We start from the raw sequence: 19,312 nt of genomic DNA, 5'->3' as shown, positions 1-19,312 counted from the left end.
ATTTCAAGTTTAATACTTGTATAAACTAAAACAAGGTCTAATAATTGAAAATTAAGTGAATAGAACACATTTTTATTAGTACTTCAAGTAGAATAATTAAATAAGCATGTATATAAAAAATTAAACAATCAATACTCAATATTATATAAATTAGTCTTATTACTTTTTATTTTTATTATCGAGATCCAAATAAGGATTATTTGAGTCAATAGACTCATTACAAGTAACCAAGTGGATTAATTTGAATACATAATAATATACAATATTGATCGGGCTAGGTTTGGTCTTATCACAAAATGTATAAGACATGATTTATATATATTATATTCAAACAAAGAAATTAATTACTCGAGGCTTGAATTTGTCTCTCTCTTCTCATATTATTGATCGAAAAGCAGCTCCATGATGATGAAATTTGTAAACATACATTAAAAGGGCAGCAGAATTTTTGCCCTTTTTCATTCTTCTTTTTTGAATTCTTCATTTTTAATTGCCCGCTTTCTTTTGTTCTTCTTTTTGTTTCTTCTCCCTCTCTTGTTACTTTCACTTCCACCTGCATCGTGCGCTTCAATAGTACAGTAAAAATAAAATAAATAATAATTAGTTACGTGCTTTTACTTTTTCTGTGCATGTTTTATATGTTACAGGCTTTTTAATGTTATTACAAACAAATATAGTAAAAATGTAACATTAAATATTAGTATATAGTTTCTTTTTAGATTATTCATTCGAATGTTTCATAAAAGTAGCCTATGATAATTGAATTAAAGAAAGGAACTTGAATTATGAAACTACTTTATGGATACTATTTACGTGTAATTTCTATCATGCATATGCATGTGATGTGCATAAAGATAATACTTCTAATAATTTTTTTTCTTCATATATTAGTATAATAATATTAATACGGCGTACGTAATAAGCACTAATTGACCTCATAAAACATCATACATTCTATATGTTGATGAAAGACGAGAGAGAGATATTCACTTTATAATTACCACTTTTCTTTTTGTTATATGATATATATTCCGGATTAATTAAGTTATTAGAGATCGATAATTTGATAAGAAAATGTTTCAATTACTGATACCCTCTCTTAAAGGTTCATATATTTGTGCAGTGGGTGCTACTACCAAATCTTTTTCAAAATTGGAGAAAATAAATGGTCCCTCCATTTTCAACAAGAAAATTAGAATACCCACTGTATTATAGAGTGTATGTGGTACCAGTAGAAAATTTAACTTCTAGCCATTGTATTTACTTATTCAAATGAGTATTTCTTATCATCACATGATGAAAAAATTTGATTTTATTTCTTTTAATTTTCAAAATTTTTATGGGACATGATCATTTGAAATAAGTATAACACCTCAATTCTCAAATATATTCCCGTAAATTTATAGATACTATCAAGTCAATGGAAACTAACCATTAATTACTTCCCTCCTCTTAGATTGGGAATTTGTGAGGTCGTGAGGACTAATAATAATGAATCGAGTCATTCATCTTACCTACCAACCCTAAAAAAATTTAGCAGCATGGGATAATTAAAAACGTCATGTCTGCCGACTGCCGTTACCCCCGGCCCCCGTAATAAGTTTATGGCCAAAGTAGTATGTAGCTAGGGACCAAACATTATTAGGTCCCCATCCTATTAAGAACGTACACTGTCCCAAAGAACTACAGTATCATGAAATACACGCACCCTAAATTTGTTTATCTTGAGAAATACACCTTAAAATTTTAGGACACTTCTCCATCAAAGTATTGGATTACTGGCATGCGAGAATAATCAAGTGATTTCTATGTCTGCCTCTTCATTTATGCCAGTTTGTTTGAAGTGTGTATATATTTGAAATATTATTATTATATTTTTCAACATTTTATTACTCCGTACTATAATTAAACATGCAAGCTGTTTATTTTTGTCACGAAATGTCAAATGAAGTTAAATTGTCTACTCAAAAGTCAAACTATCACCTTAATATGAAGTACTTTTTTTAAAAAAAAAAAAAATCAAAATTTCACGTTTGATATACTTGGTGAATTGTCTAAATATTTTTACCAAAATAATTATATTTTATTTTTAAATGAAACTTGTTGTATTGTTAAATACTCCATAGACAGATATGAAGTTATCATGTTGGTACGCCTTTATTAAAGGAAAATACGTACCAACCAAAAAACAAAAATAGTAACAAGATTATTTACTGCCTCTGTTACAAAATAATATTTGATCGATCAAGGGTGATGGTACGTACCTCTTCCACGGGATTCAATTTATTAATGCTAGAGCTTGAATTTTGAGTATCTTCTCCATCTCCATCTTCAGTCTCTTCAGAATTATGCTTCATTTTTCTATCTTTAATTGAAGGAGTTGATGTTGGACTTGGACTACTTGAACTTCCCTCTGGAGGTGTACTTTGTGTTCCAACATCCCTTGTTTTACTTCCCATTATATTCTTCTCTTCTTTATTTCAAAATCATTAAAATCAATTAAATAACTTGAATTAAATACTTAGTTAAACATGAAAGATATACAAATAATTACCTTGTTTAAGAGAGGGAATTTTAATAAGTTGTTCTTTAATCACGGTAGTCGTCGCCACGGGAGGTGGCTTAGAAGGTTGGTTGTTGTTGTTGTATGTTGTTCTTCTTGGTTGCATAGTATAAACAAGGGGTGCGGACATGGTGACTCTACTAGCCATATTGCTCCGAAACGACCGCGCGCTTAATGTTTTAGCTGATAAACACTCCATTGGAACTTCTCCTGATAATGGATTACATATAAACCTCTCTGCATCATTCCATTTTGAGTTTAATGCAAACCCTTCTGGTGATAAACATTCCCATACATATCCTGATTTTGCTTGTAACGCTTTTATCCCCCAAAAAACATTAAATAAATTGTTAGCTAGTACTTATTTTATTAATTGTAATTGTAAATGTATGTATATGATTGAATTAGAATTAATTAGATTAATGTACGTACCTTTGAGAGCCGTGGTGAACGAGTATGTTGAAGGGTCGATTTCATCTGTGTATAGTGTACAAATTCAAAATTATGACTAGACGGTCCAATAATATACATTGTGTTAGACAGATAGTATAAACAATAAACAACTCAACCTTAATGAGAGTCGTTTTAACTTTTAATAATGTTAATAACGTGTTACGTGAATACTAGTCTAGTATGTACGTACCTTTCAAGTTGTAGCCGGGGGAGGAGGCAGTGCTAGAGACGGTAAAATTGGACTTGAACGATGTCCCCGACTCCTCTCTAAAACTTCTAATATACGAGGCGGAATACCTCCTCGAGCTCGTGTTTTCTCGACTAATTCGAGCTCGAAGATGCCATTCTCTTAGATTAAACTCTTGCTCCTTAGGGTGTTGGGTGCCTAGAGGGGAGCCTTCCATGTATTGGGTTCAATCTACTTTGTTTTTGTGTTAGTTTCTTTGAGTGTGAGAAATGATTTGAAATAGAGAAATGAGAGAATATGTATTGTATATGTTTGTTATGAGAATCCTCTACCTTTTAACTATTGTCCAGCTACTAAAAGGCGGTATTTTTCCTATGGGAAATTGAGTTCAAAAATATGGTCCTGAAAATGACATTTATGAGAACGATATTTGTTTATATATCATAATATATACTTTGTAAATATAGTACTCGCTTCAATATTTATTTTAGTTGCTTCACTTTGTACTGTACATTTTACTCAATAAATGCATGATTTTGATTATTAATGTCGTTAGTTATCAATTAATAGTAACATTATTGTAAAAAGTTTATAATTTGAAAGTTATACATTAATTAAAATGAATGTACAAGATCCATTTATCCAACATGATTTGATTGACTATGTTGTTCTATATACTCCGAGTCTCCAATTTCATATTTAACAATCAAAGATCGAAAAGTAGGTAAATAGTGTCAAAAATCAATGCACTACGTATTAACGAATCACCGGTCCACATGCAATATTATTGTTGTCAATCTTGTCATGCAATGAGCTGAGCCGGCCTAAAGTTGTAACACAATATAAATCGGTTTTGTTATAGGTATGCCTATTGCCTATATTTACAAAATAGACATATAGCTAAGCTAGTAATAATTCAGATTTGTCTATTTGGCTTTGTTTCTTAGAATAACATAATACATATACAAGCAAGTAACGGAGTTGCATTCAATAATCTAACTATTCAAGTGTCAAATTTACATTGTCATTTTCTCTTTGTTTGATCTCTTTCAATTTTGCTGAATTTATGATTAACTTGCTCAATTTGTACGTGGGAGATAATTAAGAATTATTCCTATTAATAGCAGTTGGATTAATTTACTTCTCTAAAACTATTGTGACTGTTATAGACATGATTTGATATATTGTACGTCGTGATGGTTTATTTGAGCAATCTAATAAATGAACAAACTTGCACAACATGTTCTTTGTGTAAGCAAACAAAAAATGAACTTTCTGAAACTTAAATTATTGTACTAGAAGTTGTACATTACGAATAATTATCTTGGTTAATTAAAAACACGAAAAGACTTGAAATTTAAGCTGGTGGAGCCTTGTTTTCTAGATAGATTGATGATAACTCATTTTCTGTTATCAATTTTAGGTGAAGCAATAATATTCACCAACTGTTGTAAATTTATAATGAATTAGTTAGGTATAAATAGCATTAAAATAACTAACGTCAAATGATTATAACATCTCATGTATTCGTATCTTATTAAAAGAATTTGTATAGTGTTCCACGAATAGAGAGTTCGTACTAATAATCATGTAATTCATGTGTATATTACACAGACGTGGACCAACCCATATATCCAATTATCCAAAATAAGACATAAATTAAAATTTAGAGTTAAGCTACAAATTTGTGAGGTGGGTATTGATGAATTGAAAAGCATCTTTTACCTTGCTTTAAACTCTCATACTTTTATACATATATATATATACACGAACTTGCAACATTCTTATGACACGTAATTTAATAAATGGACTATAGTATATATACAAACAATTAATAAATTAAACTTAATTAAAACCTTAATAACCTAACTTACTACTCTTAGCCTCTTAGGTGTAGTTAAATTAGATAGACCCAAACAAACATGCCACCTACACGCATTATTAGTTTTTTAGCCCTCACTTTGATAAAATACTATCATTTATGAAACTTCAATTATAAATTTAATTGTTTAACTAAGGGCCTGTTTTCTTCAGTTTGTTTTCAATTTAGTTCAGTTCAGCTCCAATCAATTCAGTTCATTTCAGTTCATAATTTCCTTTTCTCATAATATATTTAGTTCAGTTCAGCTTTAATCAATCTAGTTTAGTTCAATTCAGTTCAGCTCCAATCAGTCTATTTTAGTTCAGTTTAGTTTAGTTAAGTTTCAATCAGTTTAGTTCTGTTAAGTTCAGCTCATATTTAGCAAATTAGAACAGGTCCTAAGTTGGTTATCCAGCATGGTAGTATCTTATTTGTCAAAAAAAAAAAATATGGTAGTATCATGAACAACATAATAATCTTTGGTTGGATATCATACTACCATATTATCGACCTTCACCGAAGATACAATTTTTGGTTGCAACCCTATTCTACCATGATTAAAGGTTTGAGAGGACACTATCGTTATTGTTGTTGTTTCATTAGCTTAGTGATATTTTATAGAAATCTGTTATCTCTTCTCAGTTGGATAAGAGGAAATTTAAATCATGTACTAGATAAGCTTAGAGCATGACACGTGGAAAATAAATTTTTAAAAATAAGCTCCAATAAATTCATCCCCTGCAATATATATATCATCAGCATTATTTCATGTAGAGTAGTTTTCAAAATTATGGAAAGAAAAAAAGTTGTAAAATTTGCCAAAAATATATAACGTGGCCAAGTGGATGCATCATGTGATTGTCATCATCATGATAGTGAAATATGGGTGGTTGATACTCGATTATGTTGGAGGATCAAAAGATCTGGACCGTTGAATTTTGTCTCCATATATTTTTTACATGCAATGTAAATTTCAGTGAAATTAATAACTTTACTCTAAAATAGAAATAAAGGAGGGATTTCTGAAATTTATGTACCCCAGGCTATTTTACTGCCTTCATTCAATCTGGAAAGGCTTTTTTCTTTGATTTCTGACTCACTCATTATTATTGATTGGACTCATTTTGATATGATTGTCATGCATCCTTGCATACAAGTTTTATTTGTCACTTATCATAAGTACTAACTAATCTAGTTTTAGTATCATTTGATGGTTATAAATTTGATTAAGCGGAGGTCTAATTGTTACAAGTACACGTGTGTATGATATAATGAACGAAACACATATACATTTGAGATAATGAAGGTCTTAAGATACATAATACACGTATGTAAGTATAACTCAATAAAGATCTTGTGGCATGTGGATGAATATGTTATTCTACAGTTTTACCTGTGATAAGTTGCTAATAACTATATACGTTAATATAATTGAGTTATTCTTGCAATTTCCCCAGGTACTTCAAATTTTGAAAAAAAGTAAGAAGTTTTGCTATTTCACTATCATATACCTACAAATGATCTAAAGATTACGTAGACAGTACAAGGTTTGGGATTGGAGTATTTGCTAATAAAAAAGAGAATGATATTCAATATCCAACTGAACACTCATTAATGTGGCTTTCAGATTGAAAATTCTCTACTTAAACACGTAATAGTCATCATCATTACGGACTCATAAAAGTAATACTTAATTAATAAGCATCGATCACAAATAACTACTCTATGAATTTTTAATTTCTTTTCAGTACGCCCATTGCTAATCTAATTTCAAATTTATGCTTCGTAATTCAAACGAGCTGAGAAAAAGACATTCCCGCCTAGTTTTTCTAGGTTAGAAATGATGCGGGAAGAGATTGAGAGAGAAAAAGATCGAGAAAGAAAAAGAAGAATGAATAAGATCCACACAAGAGCAAGTAAAAGAAATTGGTCCCTAAATGAAATGGATGTCTAATGTAGTGGTTCAATCAAATAGGCCATAAGATGGACCCAATAATCACCATATCCAGATTGGAGTGAAGTTATTTTTTTTTTTTTGACAAGAGAAAGGATTTCATTAATGAAAGATAGCCAAACGGCACTTACAAACAATTCCGAGGAAATCTAAAATTCCAATACAAATACAATTCACCTTAGAACTAGTTACATTGCAGATTTGATCAACGATCGCCTTTATAAAAATCTTCATCTGAAGCAATACAATCTGTGAGTTAGCACTAATTCGGCTTGAGATCCACATATGAATAGTTGTTTGGGTGAAAAAACTCATATGGCCTTCTAGACACTTTTGGAGATTGTGAAACCCTAAATCTTCAAACTTTGACAGACGAACAAACAAATAAATTAAACCTAATAGTAGATCAAACTTCATCATAAAGATGTGATCTTTTATTGAAAGCAATTAAAAAGTTTTTTGGAGCTTACCACCGGTAAAAATACCGATGGAAGCCCCTATAAAAATTTACAATTGAGATCAGAAGAAAAGAGATGAAGAGAAAGAGAGAGAAGGAGAAGATTGAAGGAAAACCTTTAAAAAAAGAAGAAAAATCTAGTAATGGAGGCTAGAAAAACCCTCCCAAGGGAGAAACCCTAGAGGGAACCAAAAAACCCTCCCAAGGAGAAAACCTAGAGGGAACCCGGAGTGAAGTTATTAAGAGTGACATCCTTTTCATTACCAAGGATTCTCATGCAATCTGTCCCCATTACCTATCTATATGGATTACTATTCTAGATTCCACCCTATTGTTTATGGAGGGGACCTCTTTTAAAACAATGTGTAATTCAAGGCCTTCAACTTTGAACATAAACTTGCTATAAAAAATCCGGCATCATTTCTCTATCTAGACATGACCCATTACTGGTCGTTAATGCCTCTTCTCGTGTGTTTTTTTTTCAATCGATTATCTTGCTATACTCTTTTTTCTTAACAGACGGTTCATGAAAATCACACGTACAACTTAAGTTACTACACATTAACACATGTAAAAGGCACTAGGAAAAAATTTGAAATTAACCCAATTTTTTATTTTTCTGTTGTCAACCAGTTAGTTAAAATCTAAGATGCTGTCACCCGAGACCTAGAATCGATTCTCGAATAACATGATAGACAACAGAGTACTATGCTACTCACATTTCATAAATGATGGAAAAGAAAACCTTGGGAATCGGAGGGTAAGTTTTGAAAATTCAGGTATGAGAATGTTCATGTCACTTCACCCCATGCTAATGTTGTGCTAGTAGTATACGTTGGTAAGTTTTACTGTCACATCATTTGTTTTCTTTCACCCTACCTATCTCAAACTCCTCAAAGCACAGAAATAGTATTTTCGCTACCCAAATTTCACTATACATTTATGCACGAGTCAGAGAATCCACCATACACCCAGATATATCATGCGCATGGTGATCCCCAAGCGTCCAGTTCACGAAAAAACTGAGGACGTAATAGTGAGTATTAAGTTAATCCACAATTTAAAAATTTAAAATTTCTCAAACGATGTTGATGATGTTTATCAGATATAAACCATCTCAGTTCAAAAGTTTAAAATTTGAGTCTTAAAAGTGGCTAAACCTTCGCAGCTTTTACATAAGGAAAAAAACAAGCAGAAATAAAACTCCAAATTCCTGAATGAGCTCCCAGTCCTAAAGCCCACACTAGCAGAAACATATGACCAACTGTGGTTCATGACTTACAGTTACTTTATGTCAAGGTCAGATCAGACGACGGTCGTAAAGGACGACACTGGAACAAGCTGTGTGCAGAGATTGATTCCTGAACCAACAGCAAACCACAAAACTCAAAAGTGGCAGATTATGCATACTGGTCAGTTTAGTTTATGGCTCATAAGTTATGTTCAGGAACAACTGTAAATAAATCTGAATTTAATGGTAATAAGTTCAGCTAACTAAGTTTCTCAGTTCAAGACTAGTAAGTTCTAATAAGTTCAGTTCATCAAATAAGTTCGGGTTTCAGGAGCACCTAAAGCTATATCATATTCAGATAATTTCAGAGATATCTGATGCAAAATTAACAGCTGAAGTTTAATTGAGGCATCAGTTAACAACAAAGGAGTAATAGTGTATATCCCTACAAGGCACAAGCAAGATCAGTTTACTGTTACAAAGGTGCAACAGACTAATTGAGTACATCCCAAAAACGCACCAGCAAGTGCGAGAATTCATGCAGTATAGTATAACAAACATTCTGGTTGCTACACCAAGGACTAAGAGTCTTTAGGTCTTCACATCTTATAACTTATAACAAACATTCTGGTTGCTAGACCAAGGACTAAACCGCTATAGCCAAAAGACATTGAGTGAGGCAAAATAGATACATTTTTACTTGGCTTGCCTATCATAGTCCCAGGCTTCTGCATGCCTGAGGCCCTGAGCAATGCACAGCATGCACATACGCTGTTATACACATGATATTGATGAACCCTCACCGATTCAGTCACACACAACGACGCATGAATAAACCCTCATATTGACAATCACACAAAAGCATAATATAAACTTTCACAGGCTCGCATGATCACACACAAGGACACATGGATTCGTCTTGACCCGAGCGTACAATAACTATTCGTCTGAAAGAGAAGGCGAAGAAAAAAGTTAGACAAGAAGAACCAAGGATAAGATGGTGGACCCTAAGGGATGCAAAAGCTAAGGTTTTTACAGAAAAGGTAATTGAAGAAGCGGATTGGGATGGAGAGGTGGATCCGGACATGACTTGGTTACGAATGAAGAACTGTTTCCTAAGAGTGGCCAAAGAGGTCTTAGGGGAAGTAAGGGGAAGAACTTCGGTACAGAGAGATACTTCGTGGTGGAATGAAGAGGTGAAAGCAGTAATTAAGCAAAAAAGGGAATGCTATCAAGCCTTAGGAAAATGTAGGAGTGATGAAACCTTTGCAGCGTATAAGGAGGCTAAGAGTAAGGCAAAGGCAGCTGTTCGCCAAGCAAAAGAAAAGGCATATCAGGAGGTTTATGAAAAGCTTGATTCCAAGGAGGGAGAAAGGATCATTTATAAGATGGCAAAGAGAAGACAAGAGGCAAGGAAGGATATTGGCATGGTGAAGTGTGTCAAAGATAAGAACCAAATGGTCCTAGTGCAAGAGGAGGGCATCAAGGACAGGTGGAAGGGGTACTTCGATGAATTATTTAATGGAAGTAATGGAGTTGGGATAGGAGATACCTCTATGAGTGATGAAGAAATCAACATGGAGTATGTGCGAAGGATTAGGAGAGTAGAGGTGGAGATTGCACTGAGGAAGATGAAACCTAAGAAGGCGGTTGGCCCTGATGGGGTACCGATAGAGGTGTGGAGGTGTTTGGGTAAGATTGGTATTGATTGGTTAACAAACCTTTTCAACAAGATATGGACGGCTACAAGGATCCCACAAGATTGGAGGAAGAGCACCTTGGTCCCGGTTTATAAAAACAAAGGAGACGCTCAAGATTGTTCTAACTATCGAGGAATTAAGCTTATGAGCCATACTATGAAGTTGTGGGAAAGGGTGATTGAACAAAGGTTGAGGGCATGCACAAGCATTTCAGATAACCAATTTGGTTTTATGCCTGGGAGATCTACTATGGAGGCAATCCATTTGATAAGACAAATGATGGAGTTTTATAGGGTAAAGAAGAAAGATCTTCATATGGTCTTTATTGATTTAGAGAAGGCATATGACAAGGTGCCAAGAGAGATACTTTGGTGGGCAATGTTGAAGAAAGGTATCCCACGAAGGTATGTAGACCTAGTTAAGGATATGTATCGGGATGTGTCAACAAATGTGAGGACATGCGGAGGGTTGACAAAAGATTTCCCTATTACAATCGGATTGCATCAAGGGTCTGCATTAAGCCCTTTTCTTTTTGCAACGGTTCTAGATGAATTAACTAGACCAATTCAAGATGAGGTTCCATGGTGTATGCTGTTCGCAGATGATATCGTTTTGGTGGATGAGACTAAGGATGGGGTTAATGTCAAGTTGGAGCAATGGAGGCAAAGGTTGGAATCTAGAGGGTTTAAGCTAAGTCGGAGTAAGACTGAATATTTGGTATGTCGTTTTGGCACTCAGAGGGGGACAAGCAATGAAGTGGTGAGTTTGGATGGAAAGGATTTGACCATGAGTGAATGTTTTAAGTACCTAGGGTCGATCATCCAGAAGAATGGTGACATTGATCAAGACGTGACCCACAGGATTAAGTCAGGGTGGCTTAAATGGAGAGCGGCCACGGGAGTGTTATGCGACCGCAGCATTCCCTTAAAGTTGAAGGGAAAATTCTACAGGACTGCCATAAGACCAGTGTTGCTCTATGGTACAGAATGTTGGGCTTCTAAGAAAGAGCATATTAAAAAGATGGAGGTTACGGAAATGCGCATGTTAAGGTGGATGTGTGGAAACACTTTAAGAGATAGAATCAGAAATGAGGTTATTCGCAAGAAAGTAGGTGTGGCGGGCATTGTAGATAAATTAAGGGAAAATCGTCTGCGTTGGTTTGGACATGTAAGACGGAGACCCGAGGGTGCACCGGTGCGAAGAGTGGAAGAGTGGGACCATGGAGGGATTAAACGAGGAAGAGGGAGACCAAAGATGACTTGGTTGGAAGGAGTGAGGAAGGATATGAAGTGCATGGATTTACGTGAGGATGAAGTTTTGGATCGTAAGGGATGGAGGAGAAAGATTTATGTTGATGACTACACGGAATAATCAAATTTGGTTCATGTTAGCCGACCCCACTTTTGGGATTAAGGCTTTGATTGATTGATTGAGTTTCCATAAGCATTCTCTCTCAAGCATAGAGCTATAAAGTAATCTTTATGATGCAATATATAGAAAAAAAATTATGCCAAATTTGAATAAAACATTAATGTACCAAAGAGCATTAGAGAATCAAAATGACAATCCAATACAACTTAAACAAGTATGAAGCTTTGTTTCAGGTGAAGCACAAACAAGGAGTCCCCAAATACAAAGGGAGGCAAGATACAAACTTCCACTACTTAAAATTGGTTCAACTATATAGATCTGGAGTTTCATCTAAATTAAGGAGTACCTTGAAGCAATTGCCAGCAACAGGCTACAAAGCCCCATACTACTACTTCAACGACAAGCCGACAGATGTGAAGTATTTACCAACAGGTGTTCATTGGCATTTGGCAGTAGGCAAGCCTTTCCTTTCTTCTCCACGAGCCTTCTGTAATATGTAACTTTCCAGAAGCAGATGCACACACATATGGTCACAGGAATAAGGGCTCAGTATGTGGAAAGAATTAGAATCTGCTCCATTTCCAGGCATCCAACTGATCACCAGATAATCTTTCCCCTGACAAGGCACACGAATGTTTAGGGGAAAAAAAACACAAGTAATCTAAGCAAATTATAGGCAACAATTTATGAAAAGTAATCACTTTTCCATGTCGACAGCATTCATAGAAAGCCTGCTAAGCCTCACTTTGGTTGGATAGCAAAATAGAATGAAAGGAAGGAGAGGTAAAAGAAAGGGAGGGGTGAAGTGGCCCCTCCATTGGATGGTGTAAATTAATGAGGGGGGGGAAATGGATCTTCTATCACTCTCCCCTCACCTCTCCCAACTCCTTATCCAAACAAGGGAACCTGTTCCCCTCCATTTCTCTCTATTTCCTCTTATCCAAAAAAGTGTAAGTTGCAACTAGCTCAATGCCTAAAGACACCAAGCAAATTAAAAAGTGTAATCACCGACTTTTCCAAAAATTAAACCAACAACAAATCTTATGTGAACTTCATCTCCTCGTAAAATTTTAAATAAAAAGTCCAAAGTACCATTCTTAATTTCTTAGCATCTACGAAATGAATAAATAAATATAAATGAATCATGTCAGCAGGAAAGTATGAATAAATTAATACTGATGGTTCAACAGGTCATTTGGTTCAAGGTCATAATTATTTGGGTGCAACTTTTTTCCTTGAAATGTCTAATGTGAAGTAGAAATGCATCTTTCATACAAAATACAATGTCTTTCTTTGTTGATCTTAACTTACTGACGTCAATACCTTTTGGAAGTAATATGTAGTATAAAAAATCAATGAAGAATAGGTTACCAGATACATTTGAATAAAATGTCCTCCGTTCCATTATAATTTTTCCAGTTTACTGTACACGGTGAGATTCTAACATACACAAAGCACACAGAGGTAGGTGCACCCTTGTTTTTATGGCTCATTTGAAGATTTGGAAATGAGACGGGAAATTACTTAATTACCTAGGGTGCACCCAGGTGTATATAAGAATTATCACAATTCATGTAGTCAAAAATATAAAACTTTAATCGCCTTGCTTAGGGTGAATTATATAAGACAAAAATTATCATGTGGAATCTTGTTGCATTTATTTAATTGTATATTTTCATAACATCATAACTTCCTTATTTTTATTTATATGGAGGTAAAGGTATTTATGATCCAAGTTACACATTGGAGATGCAAGTAATATGGAAGTGGAAACCAAAACATCTTTACGAAACAAAATGAGTATATAATTTACTCACTAATTCATAGCAATCGACCTAATTTAAGATCTTGTGCCAGAAGGGCTATAAATAAGCCTGCATATCACTCATCGAAGATCCGCAGGCTTAATGATACGACTGAATACCAACAGAAGATGGGTGCAGCAAACATAAAAGTACCACCAAAAATTTCTAGTTTAAAAAGCAACCAGAAAAGGTAAAAATTAAGCTATAGTATCCAGTATGCACTATCCAGCATTTATGGACATTATGGCATCTAAGTCCCTGATACAGTTATACATGCATCTCATATGATAAAGTTTATCAAAACTCTAGGTTGCAAATTTGAATATTTTGAGTACAAGCACCCCTACCCTTTTACAGCTGTAGTGCTTTACCATCAGTTCCACTGGCTAATAATTGTCTAATTCCAAGTAAAAAAAAAAATTAACCAACATGGAAAACAAGCAGAACAGATAGTCCAAATACCTGAACTAGCTCCCAGTCCTGAAGGCCACACTAGCAGAAAAATATGACAACTGTAGCTCGTAACTTCAGTAACTTTAAGTCAAGGTCAGATGCTCAGATCAGAGGTTTATAAAGGACACTGGAACATACAGTGCATTGATTGATTCCTGAAACAAGTATAACATAAGAATAGCCAAAGACAAAAGTGAGAGAATATATGAACTATTAGAATCAACAACTTACAGTCTAAACAGAAAGCTATTGTGGAGCCCATTACTCAAAAGACTTGATATTTGACCATGTAAACAAATTCTCCTACAAAAAAAAACAAAAAAAAAATTAATTCACGTAGTGGTGTCATAAATTACTGAAGAAACTACTTTCAACCACCTCCATCCTGTGAAAGATAGAAAGAGGAAACAAGATTGAAAAAAATAAAGCAAGTACATCCATACCCAAAAGAGAAAGAAACCCCTTATTAACCCGACAAATATGATACTTAGATGGCTTACCATCACAAAAAAAGACGCCATAAGAAACTTCACGAAATTCCATAAGCACAGACGCTACCTGAAAAAGTGAAAATTACAAAAGTACTTATGAATAAGCCACTTCTCAAATCTCATATACCACCTTTTATGGATGAAATGAGTACCAATACTACTTAAATCTATATATAACTACAGTTACTAAGAAGTGGATACCATGATAACAAGCGGAGCAAGCAAATTATATAGCAAACTATTCGCGTAAGTTGATTGCTGGTTAACCACGTAATAAATTAAGTTCCTTCAAAAAATCTAGCATGAGTTGGTGCGTAAAAACGATATTGCATAATTTCTGAGAACAAATTACATATAGTCACATTTTCATTCACCAAAATGAAAGTATTTCAATTGCTAAGCCAAAGTTACCTTGACCAAGGATCAAGACTCTGTTTGCAGCCAAGGGCACCATATCCTGAACGCTCTCACTTGTAAATATCACTTCAGTAACTAGCAGAACGAGAAGGTTAGAATGAATTATTTAAAAAAAATTCTACAATATTTTATTTTCTATTACTTGCCTTTGGAGTATATGGGAAAACATATCTCCACCAAGCAAATCTTCACGAGATCATAATAATTAGCTTATGGAGCATAATTAGGTAAATTTTAATTGTTTTCAAAAATAAAAAAAAAAAAAGGCAAATTCTAATTAATTAAGGCCAATATGAAAAGAGAATCACAATAAACACATCATCCATTCAACCCTAGTAGGAGTAAATAACTTTCATTTCCCCACACCAGAAATTATAAGATAAATTGGTGGCATTGTGCAAACCTGAACTTTGAATGATCTCTCCTTCATTATTGCTCCTGTCATTTTCCTCATCAGCGGTATCTGAACCCGGTATAACCATCAAGTGCACAGAATTTAGTCCATCAGATATCCAAAGAGAGTGAGAATCTGCACGATCATATATGAAGACAACTTTCAGTTGGATAAAAAAAAAGGGTGCATATGTCATCCTAATCGAATTGGGAACTAGCACCCTGCATCATGTCACCTTCAAATAGTGTTGCTATCACAATATCACCATAAACACTCTTTAAACAGATGCCATTGCTTTAGATTGATGGACACATGTAACTATTAATTGTACCCCATACTAAGGCCTTTTTTAGACACCTTACAAAACAAATTTGGTTGAGATAAATCACATTACACCCGTAATCGATTCATATAAGTTCATGTAGGGGTAATAATTTCCAAGCAGAGGGTTTAAACTCACTTGAGTCAATTCACAAGTAACGAAAAGTTCAGTTTAGAGCTTATTAGTTCAGGATTTTGAAGTTTAAAAAGATACACCTTATAATGTTAAAATGGAGATATCTCATGAATTGGTTATGCAGTAAGACAAAAAAGACTATGATATTACGTACAGTATATTGCTATAAATTTATTGAACCCTCCAAATTTCCTACTAATTTAAATGAATTGAAATCATTTACTTGTATAAAATACAAGTTTCAGAGTTCTCCTTATCAAAATCTAAATAAATTCATAATATCCTTCTTACCTTCCCTTTCATACTTTCCTTTTTTAAAAAAAAAAATCCTTGTCTGAGGGTGAGGGTGAGGGTGAGGATGAAGACTTTAGAAAGACCTTGTGAAAAATTCTAAACAACAAACAAGCGTAAAGAAGTAGAAAGGAAGCACACCAGCAGATGCATCAGGAAAAGCAGCCAAATGCTGAACTTGGATGGTACAAGTTAACTGTCTCATTCGAGAAGAGCCAGAGTTTGACACGTGAAGTACGTGCACAACTCCATTTGAATCCAGAATCAGAAACTTCTCCTTTGAAATAGCTTGGATAGAAATAGCCTTTGTTTTCTTACATGGCATCAATTTGAAATTAACCCCTTCAAGGACATAATCATTGAACAAAAAAAACTGCATACCCCATTCACCAGAGTCTTGACGAAGTTTTAAAGACCTCGGCTTCACTGGAGTTACAGAACAACATCAGCTGCTGTAGCCAATGGCACCATTAAGACTTTCAACATTTAATTTTCAACAATAAAACTCTTTAAGATATTTCCATGAAGATCAAGATTGTAGCAAGTGTAGATGAAAAGGACATAACTTTTTCATCGGCATGTTAGTATGTAGCGCTTGTTTGAAAGCTCAATCTCATGATGCAATTGTGAATGCATTAGAAATCATAATAATATACTAAAACAAGAAAAGGCGGATGGCAGCACTAATCAAAGAATAAGGTAATAATAAATTAATATAGGTAACAGAGTAAAGAAATCTAAACCACAAATAAATGCAGATGAAATACTAATAAGCAGAGACACAGAGCACAGAAGCTTGGAGGATACGACGGGCATCCAGTTTAGAGAATGAAGCTATAATATTGAAGAATGGAGAATAACTGCTTTAGCAGATCACTATTGAACATACAGGTAGCATGCACGCTCATTAAACCACATCAAGAAGAGTAATTAATTTGCATCACATATATAAGGTACCACAGCTAGATTTCAGTCATAACTCATAAGCCTGAACATACTAATGAAGAGATCCCATTATATAAGTTAATTTGATTCCACCTTAAGTCCCTAACACACAGCCAATCAAGCCTTTTCGCTTTTCCTCAAATAAGCTTTAACTGTTCTGATTTCAATAACCACTTCATTGGCTAAAAAAGTCTCAAACAAAACATAGAATTGTTAAAAACTGGTGGCTATTGCCATGTTTGCAAATCAATCAGAATAGATGCTGAATAGATTAACAGTTTGGTGATACAGAAAATTCAACAACGGAAGTTCAAAAAAGAGTGTTACTGTGGGGCATAAATGACAAATAAGCATCAGTCAACAGCATAGGTATACAACTATACATCCCAAGTTGCCAACAAGGCACAACCAAACAAGCAAGAGTAATTGATCGTGCAAGCATTTACACAATATCTCATGAGAGCAACAGCAAAGCGAAATACAAAGAAGTAACAAATTTCAAATAATATTAACAATTTGATCTCTTTATATGTCATCAATATCATTACAGTTATAATTCAGTTCCCTTGAACATTGCCATTTGCGTTAACTAGCTTAGCAATAAGCTAAAAATCCATTCAGACACAAATTCTTCTTTTTACGATAACCAAACTCTACTAGTTAAGAAAATAAGCAATTAGCTAAATAATCAATATCTTTCTAAATTTAGAGTGCACATCCAAAACATAATTCACCAAATTAACCAATAAATGCTGCATAATTGTATACTCACCAGTTCCATCAGCATATGAGCTTGAGGATACACCATCAAGAACACTATTACCATAACCATTAGGCAACACCTTAGATAAACTCGAATTCCCAATGCTCTTATCAATCACATTGCTCTCGTCAACAAGATTCATATCCCCATTCGACACATTGGAATTCCGCCCCTCGGCTTTCACACTAACCTCCCGCTCCTCAGCATTCGAATTCTCACCCTTCCCTCTCGCTACTCTCAACCTCCTTTTACTCCCAACCCTCCCTTTCACCAATACACGCAATGGAAAAACCCGAACCCCTCTCATCTCCCCCAAGATCAAAAACCCAAACGAAAGGCAAATCGACGAAATTGGCAACCTACAATCAATCACAGCACACTTCACTAACCTCAAACTCCTCCCATCCCCAATCAATTTCACCCCAAAAACCCATACTTTCCCCCCAGAAGCCGAGTACAAAGCCAAATAATTAATCGACCCAGAAATCATAACCTTCATCCCATGACTTACATCCACAATTACACCCAATTTCCTATCAAAACTAATCCCATTTTGACTACAAACAATCTGAGGCACATTCACAAATTTCCCATCAAAACCCAACAAATAAAATCTCAAAACAACCCTAGACCCACCATTGTAAGGCCCAGCAGTAACGAAAACAACCCTTTTATCATCTTCTGGCAAAACCCCATCAACAATATTAGGGTTAGGGTTAGAATTAAGGGGCACAAAACAAGCAGAAGAAGAAGGAGGGGGAATTAGGGTTTGAGGTGGGGGTAAATTGGAAATTGAAAAGGGGGAAAACGAAGGGAAGAGAGAGAAAGTAGAGTCAGAATGCATCAAAGCTAAAGAAAGAGAATTGGGGTCGTAAAGAAAAGAAGTAACCTTAGGAGAGGAGACAGAAAGGTAAGGAAGGCTGAACTTGCGAGCTTCTACTGCAACAACCATTGATTTGATCAAGATTTCTTGCAGAAGTTCAGAGGAAGAAGATGAAGAAGGAAATTGAACATGGTTTTGACATTCTATTTTGATTTGTTGTTGATGATCTGAAAAAAACAAGGAGAGAGAAAATAGGTCTTGTGAAAGTCTTGTTGTTGTAATTCAAGAACACAGTGTTTCTAAACAAAGTGAGATTTGAGTTGTAAAGTTTTGATTGTAGTCAAGCTTGTTCTTTAGGATTTCATTGATTTTGTATTAATCTTGCTTAAGGACAAATGGACATTGATTATTGGTGGAGTAATTTTTGCAACTAACTTAACTTAGGGCCTGTTCTCATACGATTATTTTCAGTTCAATCTAGTTCAGCTCCTAATTTACTTCTCTTATAAAATATTCAGTTCAGCTCAGCTCAGCTGAGTTCAATCAATAAGAACAGACCCTTAGTTAAAAGGTGGATATCAAAGGGTGTTTTAAGATACGTAGGTAATCCAATATGAATTGAACCCATGACCTTGTATAGAAACTCATACCAAATACTACTTAGTTCAAGAAACGCCTACCTAGCATAATGTTCAT

General features: G+C 34.5%; 2 protein-coding genes across 6 annotated transcripts; both read right to left on the bottom strand.

The window, feature by feature from the left end:
* Positions 1–157: 157 nt before the first annotated feature.
* On the bottom strand, positions 158–3,528 carry LOC145593829 (uncharacterized). Of its 3 annotated transcripts, none has more exons than XM_081650199.1 (5): positions 3,207–3,528; positions 2,996–3,040; positions 2,555–2,881; positions 2,265–2,473; positions 158–553 (listed from the first exon to the last, which is right to left on the bottom strand). In XM_081650199.1, exons 1-5 carry the CDS (start codon positions 3,418–3,420, stop codon positions 341–343), a joined length of 1,008 nt encoding a protein of 335 aa, XP_081506325.1. In that variant the 5' UTR covers positions 3,421–3,528; the 3' UTR covers positions 158–340. The 3 variants fall into 3 exon arrangements, with proteins under 3 accessions (XP_081506325.1, XP_081506324.1, XP_081506323.1); XM_081650198.1 differs by having other exon boundaries at positions 158–565; positions 2,265–2,470; XM_081650197.1 differs by having other exon boundaries at positions 158–565; positions 3,207–3,527.
* An 8,424-nt stretch (positions 3,529–11,952) lies between these two features.
* On the bottom strand, positions 11,953–18,910 carry LOC145595643 (uncharacterized). Of its 3 annotated transcripts, none has more exons than XM_081652060.1 (8): positions 17,803–18,910; positions 16,227–16,511; positions 15,347–15,472; positions 14,938–15,018; positions 14,536–14,593; positions 14,267–14,338; positions 14,045–14,190; positions 11,953–12,393 (listed from the first exon to the last, which is right to left on the bottom strand). In XM_081652060.1, exons 1-5 carry the CDS (start codon positions 18,743–18,745, stop codon positions 14,565–14,567), a joined length of 1,464 nt encoding a protein of 487 aa, XP_081508186.1. In that variant the 5' UTR covers positions 18,746–18,910; the 3' UTR covers positions 11,953–12,393; positions 14,045–14,190; positions 14,267–14,338; positions 14,536–14,564. The 3 variants fall into 3 exon arrangements, with proteins under 3 accessions (XP_081508186.1, XP_081508188.1, XP_081508187.1); XM_081652062.1 differs by having other exon boundaries at positions 14,938–15,009; XM_081652061.1 differs by lacking the exon at positions 14,267–14,338.
* Between the last annotated feature and the right edge of the window lie 402 nt (positions 18,911–19,312).

This window comes from Chenopodium album, chromosome 19 (assembly GCF_948465745.1).
Source record: "Chenopodium album chromosome 19, dcCheAlbu1.1, whole genome shotgun sequence".
Classification (NCBI taxonomy): domain Eukaryota; kingdom Viridiplantae; phylum Streptophyta; class Magnoliopsida; order Caryophyllales; family Amaranthaceae; genus Chenopodium; species Chenopodium album.
This window is presented reverse-complemented; position numbering and strand designations above follow the sequence as displayed.